General features: G+C 38.1%; 1 protein-coding gene across 8 annotated transcripts in view; it reads left to right on the top strand.

Moving 5' to 3' along the window:
• LOC134481033 (immunoglobulin lambda-1 light chain-like) overlaps window positions 1-19665 on the top strand; it is a 357250-nt gene that overhangs the window by 144850 nt on the left and 192735 nt on the right. Inside the window, exons 1-2 of one of the 8 annotated variants that reach the window (XM_063270871.1) lie at window positions 9761-9920; window positions 10042-10348. The exons of 5 other annotated variants lie outside the window; for them this stretch is intronic. In XM_063270871.1, the coding sequence (XP_063126941.1) occupies window positions 9875-9920; window positions 10042-10348 (353 nt within the window). In that variant the 5' untranslated portion in view covers window positions 9761-9874. Of the gene's footprint in view, window positions 1-9760; window positions 9921-10041; window positions 10349-19665 lie in introns of those variants that run through there. 2 more of the 8 variants (XM_063270874.1, XM_063270873.1) reach the window with 2 other exon arrangements.

Consider the following 19665-nt stretch of genomic DNA (forward strand, 5'->3'; position numbering starts at 1 on the left):
TCCCATGCTCATGGATTGGCAGGATTAATAGAGTAAAAATGGCCATTTTACGAAAAGCGGTCTACTTCTTCAATGCAATCCTCATCAAAATACCAATCCAATTCTTCAAAGAGTTAGACAGAACAATTTGCAAATTCATCTGGAATAACAAAAAACCCAGGATAGCTAAAACTATCCTCAACAATAAAAGGACTTCAGGGGGAATCACTATCCCTGAACTCAAGCAGTATTACAGAGCAATAGTGATAAAAACTGCATGGTATTGGTACAGAGACAGACAGATAGACCAATGGAACAGAATTGAAGACCCAGAAATGAACACACACACCTATGGGCACCTGATTTCCGACAAAGGTGCCAAAACCATCAAAGGGAAAAAAGATAGCATTTTCAGCTAATGGTGCTGGTTCAACTGGAGGTCAACATGTAGAAGAATGCAGGTGGATCCATGCTTATCACCCTGTACAAAGCTTAAGTCCAAGTGGATCAAGGACCTCCACGTCAAACCAGATACACTCAAACTAATAGAAGAAAAACTAGGGAAGCATCTGGAACACATGGGCACTGGAAAAAATTTCCTGAACAAAACACCAATGGATTATGCTCTAAGATCAAGAATCAACAAATGGGATCTCATGAAACTGCAAAGCTTCTGTAAGGCAAAGGACACTGTGGTTAGGACAAAACGGCAACCAACAGATTGGGAAAAGATCTTTACCAATCCAACAACAGATAGAGGCCTTATATCCAAAATATACAAAGAACTCAAGAAGTTAGACTGCAGGGAGACATATAACCCTATTAAAAAATGGGGGTCAGAGCTAAACAAACAATTCACAGCTGAGGAATGCCGAATGGCTGAGAAACACCTAAAGAAATGTTCAACATCTTTAGTCATAAGGGAAATGCAAATCAAAACAACCCTGAGATTTCACCTCACACCAGTGAGAATGGCTAAGATCAAAAACTCAGGTGACAGCAGATGCTGGTGAGGATGCGGAGAAAGAGGAACACTCCTCCATTGTGGTGGGATTGCAGACTGGTAAAACCATTCTGGAAATCAGTCTGGAGGTTCCTCAGAAAATTGGACATTGAACTGCCTGAGGATCCAGCCATACCTCTCTTGGGCATATACCCACAAGATGCCCCAACATATAAAAAAAGACACGTGCTCCACTATGTTCATCGCAGCCTTATTTATAATAGCCAGAAGCTAGAAAGAACCCAGATGCCCTTCAACAGAGGAATGGATACAGAAAATGTGGTACATCTACACAATGGAATATTACCCAGCTATCAAAAACAATGACTTTATGAAATCGTAGGCAAATGGTTGGAACTGGAAAATATCATCCTGAGTGAGGTAACCCAATCACAGAAAATCACACATGGTATGCACTCATTGAGAAGTGGCTATTAGCCCAAATGCTTGAATTACCCTAGATGCCTAGAACAAATGAAACTCAAGACGGATGATCAAAATGTGAATGCTTCACTCCTTCTTTAAAAGGGGAACAAGAATACCCTTGGCAGGGAAGAGAGAGGCAAAGATTAAAACAGACACAGAAGGAACACCCATTCAGAGCCTGCCCCACATGTGGCCCATGCATATACAGCCATCCAATTAGACAAGATGGATGAAGCAATGAAGTGCAGGCCTCCAGGAGCCGGATGTAGATCTCTCCTGAGAGATACAGCCAGAATACAGCAAACACAGAGGCGAATGCCAGCAGCAAACCACTGAATTGAGAATAGGACCCCCGTTGAAGGAATCAGAGAAAGAACTGGAAGAGCTTGAAGGGGCTTGAGACCCCATATGTACAACAATGCCAAGCAACCAGATCTTCCAGGGACTAAGCCACTACCTAAAGACTATACATGGACTGACCCTGGACTCTGACCCCATAGGTCGCAATGAATATCCTAGTAAGAGCACCAGTGGAAGTGGAAGCCCTGGGTCCTGCTAAGACTGAACCCCTGATGAACTAGATTGTTGGGGGGGAGGGCGGCAAGGGGGGAGGATGGGGAGGGGAACACCCATAATGAATGGGGGAAGGGGGATGTTTGTCCGGAAACCGGGAAAGGGAATAACACTCGAAATGTATATAAGAAATACTCAAGTTAAAAAAAAAAAGAACACCCGAGTCTCTAGTGTTCTAGATGACATATGACGGGGTCTAGACACCATGGAAACAGACAAAATGGTGCCAAGCTTAGGGATTTGCCCGCTTACAGCCCTTCGTCTGCAGACATACTGACAGAAGAGGCAATTTCTCATGTACTCTCTCATGACGCTCAATTTGCATGCCATTCAGGTCCACTGGATGACAGAAGAATATGTCCTTATCATTATGTGTGTGTGCTGCCAAACTTCCACATTAAACTAGATCTGAACCCTGATGCCGGACTCTGGAGTTGTCTACCTGTGCAATTCTATGTAACTCTGCCAACCTTAAATCTCAGAACCTAAGACGACCATGCAAACCTGTTTTCATAAAAATCTGTGTACATCAGTTACTGGCATGACTTTTCCACTGGCCAGGAATATTTTTCCAACAGAAAATACATTTCATGTATGTTTGCTTGTTTCCTAGTTTGTGAGATAACTTTTTTGCTTCGGTTTGCCACATTGTCTTATTGACTTGTTTTTTATTTCTGTGTTTTGTAAAGAGATTAGTAGTTAGATAGATGGGTGGGTAGATAGGTACATATTAGACAAAACTTTCAGATACAGAGATGGGGGAAGAATTTTAATTCAGGTAGACATTTGGGGAGAAATGCAAGAAGTTATGGCAAACAGGAAACATGAAAACAATTAAAATATATTCTATTCTTTCAAGCTGGCTTTTTCCTGCTATATATAGATTGCTCCTTTTTACACAGTGTCCCAGATCTCCCTCATGTTCTATGACAGGAAATATATATGTTATGTTGTTGAAATAATTAAGTCAACCTTCTTCAGGACCTGAAATTACATTTTCCATGACTTTTAATCTATTGGTGAGATTGTTTGACACCCTGAGTTTTTAATTCCTAGTTTTGCATCATTTTCTGTTTTATTAGTGATTTTACTTCTTTGGTTAAATCAAATTTTTACATCCCTAATTGTTTCCATTATGATTTTAAAGAGTTTTTGTTTTCATAGTCTTCATTAAAGCATTTAACACATCCTCTTCACGGTCTTTGAAACTATAATAATAGATCGTCCTTATTTTTGGCTCAGCTAGTTTTTTAAGCCTTCCTCAATAGAAAACTTTGATTCTTCAGGCAGTGTATTGTCTTTGTTGTTTATGTTTCAATTTTAATGCTTGTAGCAATTCATCTGCAATTAAGATGATTGAAATGTTTCTGGGTGTATATATTTGGTCTCATCTTATATCGTTTCTCACATCTTGATATGTTAGTATTCTGGTCTTTGTTGGCCAGTCTAAGTTATAGTAAAGTGTGACACTTACTGGATCACTTATGCTCAGTCAAGGATGGTTCTGTTACTGAGTTGTTCTTCAGGACAGAAGAAAGTCACAACATTATAGACAGGCTGGAAAAATAGGCTGAAACCGGCAGCTGACTGGAACTATGAAGAACTTGGATCTGCACAAGGAAGTTGAGTCTCAATGTGATGCTGGTATCCTGACTAGAGGAGATCAACAGCCAGCTGCTATAGGACTAAGGGTAAGTTTGGATATACTGAAATGGAAAATAGGAATGATGGAAAAGATTTCTTCTTGAGTTTCAACCAAGCATGGCAGATTTGCATCCCTCATAGAGAAATGTTCTGTGGACTAGTGGAATCACAAAGGATTGGGGATAAGCTAGAAAGAACATGTGAAAAAGTCTGCCAGGAGTAACTAGTGGGACTCTGGTGATAAACTATTGAACTAAGACCCCAACTTACCTTCTTACTTTCGTGGAAACAATCAATCAGTTCTCCCAGGAGTATTCAAAACTACAGAGACGTAGACAAGAAACTGAAGTAATTTCAGAAGCCCCTTTTGCCACACATGATGTCACATTCCGAAAGATTTCACAAGGCTACAAAATAATTGTAACCAATTGATACCGGCACTTCCTTTTTGTTTTAGGACCTTGTAGATGAGTGTGCAAAATGAATATTTAACTACCAATTTTAATAATGACAACCAGCTAATTCTGAGGCACTGATTCATTTTTTGACCACAAAGCATGTTAAAAGGTCTACATTTCACAGAACTGCCTAAGAAATTTTTAATGAAGGCACTGAATAGTGAAATCTGAAATCCAGTTGATTTTTCATTGTTCTTCATGTAAAAATTAGATTTTCACATTTATTTTATGGTCGTATTTATATCTTGCTTATGGAATATTCATTGTCTGTCTAATGTCCAACTGACCTCAACATATTCTGGACATGAGCTGCAGGTATCTGGTACTTAACAATATGTTCTGATTCATATGTTACAAAGACAGGGGCCTCTCTCTACTTCTGACAGAATAGAGGAGGTTGGATATGGGTTGGAACGAGCAACTCCTTTGCACAGCCCTCTAAGTTGGGTCCTTTCAAACTCTATGGAAGCATATATAGCTTTTCGTACATAATAAATGTTAATTAATGTCAACAGACTGTATCCTTGAGTGAATGGCAGAGCACAAAGATCCCCACTCATCTGTGAACATAAACTGGAGTATCTTCATCATGGGCTGTATACTACTGTCACCTCTGACTTTCACACATTTAGAGAAATACTGGAAGAGCTTAACCACACTGCTTGGCCAAAGCAGTTCTCATGCTTGCACTGACACTGAGATTATTACAGGTGATGCTGTTTGTTTAGGAACCTGACAATGATCGTTCCAATGTCCTAAAATTTCTGGCCTGGCATCCTTTGAAAACTAGCTTTTCCCAAAAAGTGATCATGTGATATTTATCCTTTGTGGCTCAGAGGAGTGGAAACAGAAACAATGCAATAAGAATCAGCAGGTTTAAGGGAAGCTCTGTCACACACTGTAACCTTGCTTTCTCCCTCAGTGGCCCAAATTCCACCTGGGCCCATATCTAAAGATACCATTATTTGAATTATGCACTTGTATCCTACTGATGACTAGAATATGACATAGCTGATTTTTATAGGATAGTGTTAGTATAGGTGCTTAAATTTACAAATAGCCAGCATAAATTGATGAGGTTAAAATTTTTGGACTACTCTCTTGCTTACAAATGAACTAATTTTATCAATCATTGCCATTTTTAACAGAACAAACTAGTGAAAAGTGATAAGCATGACATGGTGTTTCATGCATAATATGCCAGTACTCATGAGTCTGAGTATTGACTGTTTAGACAGCTAGAGTGAAAATCTTGTTTCATTCATGTTTCAACTTGCCAACCAGAGTGTCAGTTTCCCATGTACAAATCTCAGTCTGACAAATAGAATGTCAGGGAGGTTTTGGGAGATCAAATTAATTCAATCCCTACTCAAAATAAAAGTCTTATTTTAAATAGCTTCTAATATCTCTTATGATGGGGTCCATCTAAATGAGGTCTTATAAAAACAAATACCATAAAATGTTATATGCAGAAGCATTAAGTGTTGGAGAGTGGTTGGTTTCCATCCAAACTTATTGTGGGTAACTATACACGGCATTTCAACTGAATTCTATTTCAATTGAATTTCAGGCACAGATCATATAGAATATGTAGAAAAATCGTATACACATTCATATATACATATATATATACATAAATATATGTATATACATATGTGTATATATGTATATACTTACATGTACATGTATGTATATATGTATGTGTTTATTCATATAGGTATATGTGTATGAGTATACATGTGAATATGTGTGTAGGTACATTTATATATGTTTGTAAGAAACTGTGGAATAAGAAGGTGGAAAGATTCTATCATCTGGTTGTTACTTGCTAATTCTGTATTTCATCTTGGTTGCTCTTAACTCCAATTAAACAGTCATCTGGGCCACATTTTCTTGGCCCAGAGGCTGGGACACTCTCCATGCTTTCTAGCTTATGATGGACTCTGTATCTACTCTGTCCACATCAAGCATGATGGATCTCTCCTTCTCTCTCTTCCTGGTCCCAAGCCTGGAAAATCCTAAAATTCTGCCTCTATCTGCCATTGCCAGCTATCGACTGTTGGCATCATATTTACCAATCAGAACCAACTAGGGGCAGGTTCCCAGAAGCTACTTGAAGACACTCTCCTGCAAGCAGTTTTTGGGTAACATAATTAGCATTCATAATATAAGCAGCTACAGTACTGGAAGATATTTTATGCATTACAAAACTATAGCAGTAAATGTCAACACACATACAAATCCTTTGGTCTACACTATTGACCTTCTTGTAAATATGCTTGGGCAATACTGGAGAAAAGCATGTGGAAGTAATCTGATTTAATTAAGACTCACTCATGCCCAGGGCTGCTTTGGTGACTAGTACCTGATAATAGATAGTCCAGAATCCTAGGGAGAAACCAAATACTAATGTTTGACCAAAGCAACACTGCAATAAAATAACATTTAAAGGCATTTTGCTATACTCATAGATCCATTTCTTGCACTTCTATTATCACAGAAGCATTCTCCTGCAAAATATGGGACGAAATGCAGAGATTGGGAGCAAGGTAATAAACAGAGAGTATCAGAGATGTTGGAACACTCAACCCTAAAGGGGATATCTCAGTCAAATCCTTCCACCACAGTTCAAAAACCTCTGACAGAATAGAGGTAAAGACTGTAGGGCCCACAGTGTTAGAGGACACAAGGAATCAAGGCCTTCTAGACACAACTGGAAATGTGACAGGATGTATATAAGATCCTACATCTGAAGGGAGATGTGGACACTATCTCCACCAATAATCCAGAAAATATCTCCTATTTATAGCAATTTCCTAATACGGTATTAGCTATGACCTAGAGTGTATCTTGGTATATAAATCATATTTAAAGGAAGGCTCCACGTCCAGAAGTAAATCACCAACATGAAATAAGCTTAAAAACATCTCTTTGGGGGTCTTTTGTCTTAGGATGTTTATCTGGTTTTAAGTTTTTTATGAGATTTCTGGGTATATCCAAATGGCAATGTGTCTGCACCTGTATGCATTTCTTGTGCCTTTTCTTCAGACCTTGTTCTTATTCGGTTATCGTTTCCTGCTTCATTTCATTTCTGCTTTATCTAAATGTATTTTCTTTTACTTTAATTATTCTTTGTCTAATGATAAACAAGAATGGTGTGGATCAAGATATGAAGGGAATAGAGAAAGAAAAAAGGAAATATTGTAGAGGCAGAGAGAAAACCAATTCATTTTCCCATCTCAGAGAATGAAATGGCATAATCTCAGGAGAAGAGCCATGACTGATTTATCTGATTACACTAAGGCTAGTATGATATAGGTGACATCAGTACAAAGAATAAGATACTTTCAAGAGTCTCCTAGGACTGACCCGGGTGATGTGGCAAATATATTAGTGGCAGTAAAACTTCAATAAAGCTAGGGGAAACCCATAACACAAGTACTTTAAATTTTGATTCCTTAAGCTATGGTTCTGAAACACATTGTCCTCTCTCTTTGCTCCACTGACTTACTGTTGCAGTGCTGTGGATGGGACTCGTGAGCTACTATTGTTTTCTTCAAATTCCGAGTTTCAACCATAGCCATGTAGCAAATACCAGGCCATTGTTCTTCCAGAATCCCACCAGCCTACCCTCAGTTGCCATTTACAGCTCAAGGGTGCAAGATCCAGGGGTGAGGTGAGTAAAAGAATCAGAAAAAGGTCACCCTCACGGTGAATCTCTCCCAGAGTCTTTAAGTTGGGATTATTTCATCTGCTCCTCTCTCCCCATAATCTTACCACTTTCTTAATGGTACTGTTTACCATGTTATATGGCACAATATCAGCTCAGGTTCTCCAGGGTGAAGTCACATTCTACCCTGCTCAATCAGAGACCAAACCCATAATCCCCATATTGCCAGTGAATGTGGGGGATGACTGAGGTTCCTACCATGTCCCTGCAGAGAAGTATTACTTAGTGTGGAAGGCGGCTATGGAATGGGACTTATGTCAGGGCTAATTTCAAGATTTTTTTCTAGTTGTAGGTTGGTTACATAAGCTTGAGTGGAGGTCATTTTGAATCCTAAAGGAGAGACCCCAAGTTATACGACTGAACTGTTGATAGTTGTTTAAGGAATTTTCAAGTTCATTTTATAGCATGAAAAACAAAAAGAATTGAATGGCTTGGTAAAACAAACCTGTGGAGGTGAAAATACCAGCTTTACTTTTTCAGGATGAGAAAAGACTGAAAATGTGTTAAGCACATGCTGGATTGGGTACTTTACAGTGTCCCCTGAGTGCACCACTTTCATTATCATTTCTTTGTTGATAGATATCAACTAAGGCCCTTGTGCCTTTAGCTATTTTCCCACATGAATTTTCTAGAAAAAGGAAACAAAGGGCTCTGGAAGCTTGCTTTAACTTTCCTTGCCTATCTATGTTTCTTTAACCCTGTTCAATTCTTTCCCTGGAAGAAAATATTTTATCCCCAAATGTTTCTGAAGAATGCTCATGCCCATTAGAGGGCAGTGCTGATCTGGTCTTGAGATGACAGAGCACCTAGCAAGTCCAAATCATTCAGAAATCACTACTTTCTTCCACACACACTTGCACAAGTATCAGTGCCATGGAGGGCTACACTTTGTTCTTTCCTGCTCCTTGCTCTCATAGGCCACGTGAGTAGTAAACACACAACTAGACTTCATAATTCCTCCTTAATTCTGAAGGAGAATTGGACAGAAGATATACATTTTGCAACAAAAGTGTGTACTATTTTCATGGACAGTACTTACATACCATTGAAAAATACTCAAAAAATAAATATTTTTAATTGTAAGAATGTAGTCTTGGGATATAAATGTTGATATCTTCCTCTCTATTGATAGGTTCCCACAGTGCTAAATATACTCAACTGTTAGACAGAGGCATCCTTTAGGATGAAGATTTTACCAGCTATGTTTACACCATTTCTTCAGAACTAATATCTAGAAAGCAGATGATAAGCTATATATTGACCATGTTAGTAGTGGGTGTGTGGGTGTGGGTGTGGTGGATGTGGGTGTGCGAGTTTGCAAACACATAAATGAGTCTGGGTACTTGAGGAGGCCAGAAAAGGACATCTAAGTCTCTCTAGCTATAATTACAAGATGCTGGATGCTCTGAGCTGTCTGAGAAGGACACTAAGAATGAAACTCATGTCCTCTGCAGAAACAGCAAGCATTCTTATATGCTGAGACTCACTCTTAACTCCAATCATCTACTAAATTCTTACCTCAAAATGACCAAAATTATAACCTCCAGACTCCTACAGTAAAATAAGACTATACCTCTCAAACCAGGTATTGATTCCCTATGTAAAAGTGAAATGAGTTACCCATTTTATATGATATTTACAAAATTATGTTAAGGAATAATTGATGTTTCAATCACAATACTGGTAGGGGTCATGTAAGTTCCTAAGTGTTCTCACTATTGCCAAAGGGAGACCTAGTATTCATATACCAGACAACAGGACAAAGTTGCACTGAGACGTGATGGCTAAGGACTTCCTTATGCCCCCAGTCCTCTGCTGTTTTGCATTCATTTTCACATTTTTATGGCCTGCCATTTGGTGGAGACCACATTACCCCCATTTTTAGCTTCACAATTTCTCAGTGAGTCCCAGATTGAAATAAAGGAGTAATTTGTACATTCACAGGAAGACTGTATTTGCATAGAGTCAGCGTCCATGTAGAATCTCAGATACATATAAGAAGGGCTGCCTAGCTATAGCTTGTTCATTGTACTTAGGAAGCAAAATCTGAGTGTTTTCACCATGACATGGACTCTACTATTCCTTGCCTTCCTTTATCACTTAACAGGTGAAGGGTTTCAGGAATTATTGGACTGGAATTGTTTGTTGCTTGGGATGTTTGGCCCCTAGTTTTTTCTGTGGATGGAATGACCTTGTTCTAACTGATTTTTATTATTTTCTTCTTATAGGGTCATGTGCCCAGGTTGTGCTTACTCAGCCAAAATCTGTGTCTACGTCTCTAGAAAGCACAGTCAAACTGTCTTGCAAACTCAACTCTGGTAACATTGGAAGCTACTATATACACTGGTACCAGCAGCATGAGGGAAGATCTCCCACCACTATGATTTATAGGGATGATAAGAGACCAGATGGAGTTCCTGATAGGTTCTCTGGCTCCATTGACAGCTCTTCCAACTCAGCCTTCCTGACAATCAATAATGTGCAGACTGAAGATGAAGCTATCTACTTCTGTCATTCTTATGATAGTAGTATTAATCACAGTGATGCAAACCATGGAGGAAGTAAGACAAAATCTCCCCAGAGCACCAGCTGTGAAATCTATTCTGAAAAGAACTATTGCTGTTTCATGTCTTCAGTAAAAGTACTATAACTGGCAATTTGTGTCAGACTTCTTTGCACATCTGAGGTCTGTAGCATCTCATCAACTTTGACCATGAGTCATTTGCATATTTTCCCTCCACTGTGGTATCACTAACTTTCTATAGTGCTAAATGTATCTGCAATATGGGAAACAACACCCTTGGGAAAATCAACTCAGGTAATAAATAAGCTACTAAGAAGACTGTGGTTTTGACTCTCATTGGAACCACTGTGATTCAAGCCCCTACCAAAATGGGGTTGTGTACCAGGATGGAATTAATGGATTCCTGCTTCTATGTGCCTAGACATCAAGGCAACCATTTTGACTTGAAATTGAATGACAATGTTTCTGATCCCTGCATGAATAATGCTGTACGCAGCTATAGCTTGACATTGTAAGAGGCCAGAAAAGGCTGCAGGCAAAGACATAACCTCAATTGGAATTGATAGCCCAATATTAAAGGGGTCATAAAAAGAATCTGAGTATTAACCCCATGAAGAGAACCAATAAGAGACTATTTATGAAGCCTAGTTGCAGCAGAAGACCCCAGTATATTGGAGATGCCTGTACTGTGGACTTACAACGAAGAATAGCAGAAGCAGTGGAGTGAAGCCAACCAAATTCTTGAATGAAGTTAGAGCTGGAGAAGTGAACCAAGTCCTTTGAAAGAGTCCAGAAGATCCTGTGTGGATTCCAATCATTGGAAAAGGAAGCTGTGAAGCTATAATTGCCATGGAGACCTCAAGATGTTAGAGGTGAATGAGACCATGGATACTTACTGAGGAAAGCTGATAACAGGGAATATAATGAGTCCAAGAGAAAGAAGTTTTTTAGAGTCATCAAAGCAGAAAGAAGTTTTAAGATGTGAAGTGTTCTTTGACACTAGAAATGAAAATGCAGAGTTAGGAGTTGGCACACATTAGACTTTTGGTCTGCTTTTGTTCAGTATTTTCTCACTGTGACATTTTGTAATTGTAAAGTACATCCTGGGGTTCTGAAGGTATGTGATTTGATTTTTGACAGTTAAATGATTAAATAAATCTCAGAAGAGAATTCGAACTTCAGACCTTTATCATTGTTGAGACTTTTAAAGACTAAGGGGACTTTTGAACTTGGACTAAAAGTATTTTGCATTGTGCTATTGCTAAGTAGGACCCAGTAGATTGATGGGCTTGAACAAGCCTATGGGGGCCAGGGAGTAGAGTGTGGTAGTTCAAATGTGCTTAGCCCAGGGAGTGGCACAATTAGAAGGTATTACCTAGCTAGAGGAAGTGTGTCACTGTGGGCTTTGATACCCTTTTACAATTAACTAAAATCCAGTCTCCTGCCTGCCTTAAGATCAAGATGTAGAACTTTCAGCCCATTAGGTTCCATCACTGCCTGGACAGTATGATGTTTCCCACATTAATGATAATGGACCGAACCTCTGAACCTATAGGCCAATCCCTGTTAAATGTTCTCCTTTATAGGAGATCCCTTGGTCGTGGTGTCTCTTATCAATGGAAACCCAAAATAAGACAGGGGATTGCCCTGACTCTGTTGTCTGCCTCTGAATCGTAACTGGTCGGCATTGTCTGGCCAAGTGGAGAAGTGAACCAAGCCTTTTGAAAGAGTCCAGCAGATCCTGTGTGGATCCCAGACACTGGAAAAGGGATGTGTGGAAAGGGGATGGAATATATGCCCAGTGCTCCAATGACTGGAGGTGCTATGATGTGTTGTTTACACAGAAGGAGATTCCCTCTTCTAAGTGGCATAAATATGAGGTTTTATTTCCCTAGGTATCTGTCCCTAACTCCTAAGTGAAACTTTAGCAATGAATTCAAGTGTCTATTTTGGTGAGAGGGTCATATTCTAGTGAGAACAAAGCCTGGGTTATCCAACTGTATAAAAGACCCAACTGTGGACCATAATGAATATTTAAGGCTGCACTTGCATACATTTAAATGTTAAAATCCACATACAGAGGGTATGAAAATGTGTAATAGAGCTTTTCCATCCCATGAATTATCCTTGATTTCTAAAGCTCTGAAGGGCAGAGCCTGGAATAATGAAAGGTGACAAAGAGTGCTCAGTGAAAGAGCCAAAGAAAAATCACAAATTCTGTATTATTAAAAATTCTATCAACACAGTTATATAGAAGATCTGTGCTCATATCAGAAGGATAAGCAGTGAATAAACTCATGTTTTGCTGTAATTGAATGAAACTGAGAATGTTAAAAAATATTTAAAGTAATAAGTAAATTTACTCATCATATTGATTATAATAGCAGAATGAAAACAAATGTCTAGGACAAACGGATTACTCACATAATTTCTACCTCGAAATTTTATACTTTCTTGTAATTTTCCAATTTCTGTATTATTAACCTGCCAGTTTTGGCATGGTCATGGGAGGGAGGAGTGAATAGTTCCCACCCTGGAAGAGAGCCAGCCACCAAGGCATGACCTTCCATGATGAGTGTCAATGTTTGCTGTGGGAATGAGGCTAGTTTGTGTATAATTTTTGAACTTTGAATTGCTCCTTAAGGAAATAATCTCTCTGCCATGTTTCTTGTGTAATTGGCAAAATGAGATGTTTTTTAATTAAACTATAAAGAATCTGGTATTATCATTATACAAAGGCAAAAGAACTAATGGGTAGAAGAGAGGAACCAGAAATAAACTGTCTACTGAACCCATATATGTTTATATCTGTCTTTTCAAACCAAAGAAAAATCATACTTGGAGTGAAATTAACCTATTCAACAATTGCTGGTGCCCAAATTGGATCCGAACTTGCAGAAAATGAAATTTGATTCATATCTCTCACCTTGTATGAAAATAAACTCAAAATGGATCAAAAACTTAAACTTAAACCCTAAAATACAGAACTTTTTAGAAGAAACATGGGAGCCATTAAAATATTGAAATTTGCAGAAATTTTTACATAGAACATCAACAGCACAGGGACTAACCTTAAATATTGCACCTGTACACTTGAAAACAAAAAGTATCTGTGCAACAAGGGAAAGTCAGCAGAGGAAACATCCCACACAATAGGAGCAAAATCTGTACCAGCCACGGTTTAGAAGGGTCAAATGCTCAAGAGTTTGCAATCATTAAAGACATGAAATAGCACTAACATCAAACTGCCAATCAGCCTGTGAGAAAGTGAGATGCATAGGGAGGTTGAAAAAGGAGAAATGTGAATTGCCAATAACTCTTTCTCAAAGTGTTCAATATCCTGAGTCGTTGGAAAATTGAATGTAAAACTGCTTTGAGATACCACTTCACACCCAGAATGGCTGCCATCAAAAGGTGACAATGAATGTTGGTGAGGATGCAGAGAAGGGAACCATTACTGTTGAGTACAAAAATTCATTGTTATTGTGAAAATCAGCTTAGAGATTTTGCAAAACAAGAAAAAGAAAAAGAAAAAAGGAAAGTACAACATTATGATTCAGATGTTTTCCTTCTGGGCAAATAACCAGAGAATTCTATATAATACCAGAGAGATATATGCATTTCATGTTTATTACAGCTTTATTCATTATAGTCAAACTCTGGAATCAACACAGTTGTGTGACAGCACATGAGTAGAATCTGAAAATCTCATACACACACACACACACACACACACACACATGCACGCTCGCACACACACACACCATTTAGTTCTAAAGAAAAATGAAGTTTAAAACCTTGCAAGAAAATTGATGGACTTAGAATACGCAACATTAATCAAAGTCATGCAACCTCCTAGTTTTTCTCACATGCATAATCTAGTCAATAATGTCTGAATTTACACATATATGGGTTCAGTAAATCCTTAACAAAAGTGAATAGGAAAGGCTAAATGTACAGGGAGGTGAGAAGACAAAGAGTGGACATGAGGTTTAAAACAGGACATAAGTTGAAATGTTTTTCGAGTCTAATTCTGTGACAGAATTTTTTGTTTGGATAATGGACAGGTACATAAAATATATTTGATATTGAAAAAGATTTCATTCAAAGTTCCTACCCTGACACTATAGAAGTTCCTTGAGTTTGTCTCATATCAAATAAAGAAAGCAAGCTGCTCTTCATCCACAAGTATGTCATTTGTGAAAAAGTATGTAAAACCTGGCTGGATGCTGTCTGGTCTTTCCTTCCTATTTAGGTTGATGCCACTTAAGATGTGCCTTTGTGTGATCTAGCCTCTTCATGAAGAAACCCGAAGTAAATGAATGAATTTATATGTAAATAAAAGACTGGTTTATTCTGCATGAGATAAGCTGGCAGAGAGAAAAACCTTTTTTAGTTTTTTTTTTCTAGTAAAATTTGAGCTGTCTGTAGATGTCTGGAGAGCAAACACAGATCTTTTAGAATTTCTTCTAGCAGCTATCCAGAGAAAGTTGTTTGAAGTGTGAACACAGCTCTCTTAAATGATTTCTATCAGCTACCCTGAGAGAACTGCTCCAAGAACTAACACAGCTTTTCTACAGTTTATTCTGGCTTGCTTATTTTGGGCAGAAACACAAGGATTACTTTCAGATAACCAAAGAATTTTTTTTCTAGCAGATTTTCTGACTTTGATCAGAAAACTCATGAATTCTCCAGAGAGATTTTAGAATTTTTTTTCTAGCATAAGAGAGCTGCCTCTAGTGGGAAGTTGTTTCTGGAGAGAGCTATCTCAAGCAGAAGGCTATCTAGTGCCAGTAGCTATCTACAGAGAGCTGTCTTGGGAGCAATAATAATCAGATTACAAAGATGTCAGGTTGGGCCTATGACATGACTTTGAATCATTCTTTTTGCAGCTTCCAGATATTGGTTCTCTCAGAAAATCTCTCCAAGCTGAGACTTGTTAACAAAAATAAAATATGCCATGCCCAAACTTATGGGACACAAGGAAAGCAGTGCTAAGAGGAAAACTCATAGGACTAAGTGCCTCCATAAAGAAATTGAAGATATCATTCCCTAGCAACTTAACAAAACATCTGAAAGTTCTAGAACAAAAGGAAGCCAATACACCCAAGAGCAGTAGACTGCTGTAAATAAACAAACTCAGGGCAAAATCAATCAATTAGAAACAAAGAGAACTATACAATGAATCAAAAAAAAAAAAGAACAAAACCTGGGTCTTTGAGAAAATGAACACAGAGATAAACCCTAAGCCAAACTAACAGACACAGAGACAATATCCAAAAAAAGTCAAAAGATCATGCTACAAAAGCCTAAAATCAACACAATTTGAAAATCTAAATAAAATGAATGATTTTCTAGAGAGAGATACCATGTACCAAAGTTAAATCAAAAGCAGATAAACTGTCTAAACAGTACCAAAAGTCCTCAGGCAATAAGCAGCCCATAAAGTCACCCAATCAAAGAAAGCCCATGGACTGATGGTTTTAGTGGAGAATTCTACCAGACTTTCAAAGAACAGTTAATACCAACACTTGTCAAACTGTTCCATAAAAATAGAAATAGAATCATTACCTAATCCATTCTATTAAGCCGCAGTTACTCTGATACGTAAACCATACAAAGGCCCAGTGAAGGAAGAAAACATTAGAATAATATAAGCCGCAGTTACTCTGATACGTAAACCATACAAAGGCCCAGTGAAGGAAGAAAACATTAGAATAATTTTGCTATGGATATTCTTACAAATATACTCAATAACATTTTCACAAACTGAATACAAGAGCACATCAAAACCATCATTCACTATGATCAAGTAGGCCTCCTCGCAGTAGTATAGGGATGGAGCTATATAGATGCTAAAAAACCTTTGACAAAATAAAGTACTTCTTTCACATTTAAAGTATTGCAGAGATCTGGAATTCAAGGCCTATGCCCAAACCATAAAAGCAATATAGAACAAACCAATAGCCAATATTAAACAATGAAGAGATACTTGAACGAATCCCACTAAAATCTAGGACAAGATAAGGCTGTCTACACTCTGTATATCTATTCAACGTAGTTCTTAAAGCTGTAGCTGGAGTAATAAGACACCAAAAAGAGATCAAGGGGCTACAAATTGGCAAGGAAGAAATCAAGGTATTGCCATTGGCAAATGGTAAGCTAGTATACAAAAGTGACCCCAAAATTTCCATCAGAGACCTTCTATATCTGAAAAAAAAAAGTTCTGCATAGTTCTTTTATTATTGATATAAAATAACTCAAACTAATCAGTAGCCTTCCTTTACACAAATGATAAACAGGGTGAGGAAGAAAATAGGGAAACAACACCCTTCACAATAATCAAAAGTAATATAAAATAACTTGGAGTAACTGTCTTCAAGAATGTGAACGATCTGCATGTTAGGAACTTCAAGGTTCTGGAAAAAAAATCAAAGGAGACCTCAGAAGTTGGCAAGATCTGCCATGCTCACAATTGGTAGGATTAGCAGTAAAATGGCCACTATCCCAAAAGCAATCTACAGATTCAATGCAATCCTCATCTAATTCGCCATACAGTTCTTCAGAAACATGGAAAGAGCACTCTCAATTTATTATTGAAAATCAAAAGAAAACAAAACAGAGCAACACAACAATAAGAACAACAGCAAAAATCAAAATAGCAAAAACAATTCTCAATAATAAAAGAACATTCATGGGGAGATACCATCCCTGACCTCAATCTGTACTACATAGCAGTAGTGAAAAACAGTGGATAATTTTGGCACAGATACAGAGAGGATGATCAATGGAAAAGAATTGAAGACCCAGAAACAGACCCACACAAATCTTTGACAAATAAGCCAATAATATACAGTGGAAAAAGAGAAAAGATCTTCAATAAATAGTGCTTGTCTAACTGGCAATCAGTATATGAAAAATGTAAATAGATCGATATCTATCACATTGTACAAAGCTCAAGTCCAAGCAGATCATGGATCTCAATGTAAAATGAGATACACTAAATCTAATAGAAGAGAAAAGGAAAGAGCCTCAAACTCATTGGAACAGAGGGAAATTTCCTGAAGAGAACTCCAATAGCTCAGTCTCTAAGAACAATAATTGGTAAAAAGGATCTTCTGAAACTGAAAAGATTCTGTAAGGAAAAAGTCATAGTCAATAGGACAAATTATGAAAATGCATATATTGTTCTTTTTCATTTATGATTTAGTTATTTTTTTCTTTATTAACTTTAGTATTTCTTATTTACATTCCGATTGTTATTCCCCTTCCTGTTTTCCTAACCCCTCCCACTCCCCTTCTATATGGGTTTCCCCTCCCCATCCTGCCCCCATTAGCACCCTTCAGCCAACAATTATGTTCACTGGGGGTTCAGTCTTGGCAGGACCCAGGGCTTCCCCTTGCACTGATGCTCTTACTAGGATATTCATTGCTACCTATGAGGTTGGAGACCAGGGTCAGTCCATGTATAGTCTTTGGGTAGTGACTTAGTCCCTGGAAGCTCTGTTGGTTGTCACTGTTGTTCGTATAGGGTCGTGTGCTCCTTCAAGCTCTTCCCGTCCTTTCTCTGATTCCTTCAACGGGGGTTCAGTTCTAAGTTCAGTTGATTGCTGCTGGCATTCACCTATGTATTTGCTGTATTCTGTGTGTGTCTCTCAGGAGAGATCTACATCTGGTTCCTGTCGGCCTGCACTTCTTGCTTCATCCATCTTATCTAGTTTGGTGGCCATATATGTATGGACCACATGTGAGGCAGGCTCTGAATGGGTGTTGCTTCTGCCTCTGTTCTAAACTTTGCCTCCCTATTCCCTGCCAAGGGTATTCTTATTCCCCTTTTAAAGGAGGAGTGAACCATTCACATTTTGGTCATCCTTTTTGAGTTTCAAGTGTTCTGTGCATCTAGGGTAATTCAACATTTGGGCTAATATCTACTTATCAACAAGTGCATACCATGTGTGTTTTTCTGTGATTCTGTTACCTCACTCAGGATGATATTTTCCAGTTCCATCCATTTGCCTATGAATTTCATAAAGTCATTGTTTTTGATAGCTGAATAATATTCCATTGTGTAGATATACCACATTTTCTGCATGCATTCCTCTGTTGAAGGGCATCTGGGTTCTTTCCAGTTTCTGGCTATTATAAATAATGCTGCTGTGAACATAGTGGAGCAGAATTCAGGGTCCTCATTGCATATCCAGTTTCTTAATCTATGTCTTTTTATCGGAGAGTTGAGACCATTTATGTTGAGAGATATTAAGGAATAGTGATTATTGCTTCCTGTTATATTCATATTTGGATGTGAGATTATGTTTGTGTGCTTTTCTTCTCTTTGTTTTGTTGCCAAGACAATTAGTTTCTTGCTTTTTCTAGGGTGTAGCATTTATTATCCTTTCTTGTGCTGGATTTGTATAAAGATATTGTGTAAATTTGGTTTTGTCATGGAATATCTTGGTTTCCCCATCTATGTTAATTGAGTGTTTTGTAGGATACAGTAACCTGGGCTGTATTTGTGTTCTCTTAGGGTCTGTATGACATCTGTCCAGGATCTTCTGGCTTTCACAGTCTCTGGTGAGAAGTCTGGTGTGATTCTGATAGGTCTGCCTACTTACACCCTCTGAAGCTGAGATTTGAATTTTTTGCTGTAATTCAGCCAACCTTATAATGAGGGCTTCAGTTCGATTTTCTGCAATTCAATCTCTATGGCTGATGGAGAGAAGATTCTCTTCAAGGACACACTTAGAAACCTTTATATTGTTTTCTTGCATCTTGAGCCATTTGATTTTATCACAGAGCTCATTCTTTTCCTCCATCAATTTTTTCCAGAGATACTAAGAGCAGCAAGCCAGCAAAATCATTTTATGATTCCCCCCCGGAATGTATAGAAACTTTTGTACACCAGATCACCTAATTCATCAAGATAATCAAAGGCATTACTTATTTAAATTTGAAATATAGTTTCCACCATGGGCCTTCAATGGTTTCTGAACTCCCAGGACAGAGTATCTGGAGAGGTTTCAGTAGTTCAAAGGGCTAATGAATTATTAATCCAACCCTAGATTCTTGAAAGATTCATCCTTATACATTTGCTCCTCTCTACACTTACTCCTGGTACCAACTCTCTAGAGTCACAGAACTTATGGGTACTCTCTACATAGTAAGGGAATTTGTTGATAGTTTACAGTATATAGTCTAACTCCCCAACAATGATCCACAGCGGATGTAAATGGAAGTCCCAGGATCTAGCATTTGCTCAATCCCACAAAGAAAGCAGGTAAAGAAGAATCTTCCTTATCCTAATGTCTTTATGTAGGTCTTCAACAGAGGG

This window comes from Rattus norvegicus, chromosome 11 (genome assembly GCF_036323735.1).
Source record: "Rattus norvegicus strain BN/NHsdMcwi chromosome 11, GRCr8, whole genome shotgun sequence".
NCBI classification, from domain to species: Eukaryota; Metazoa; Chordata; class Mammalia; order Rodentia; family Muridae; genus Rattus; species Rattus norvegicus.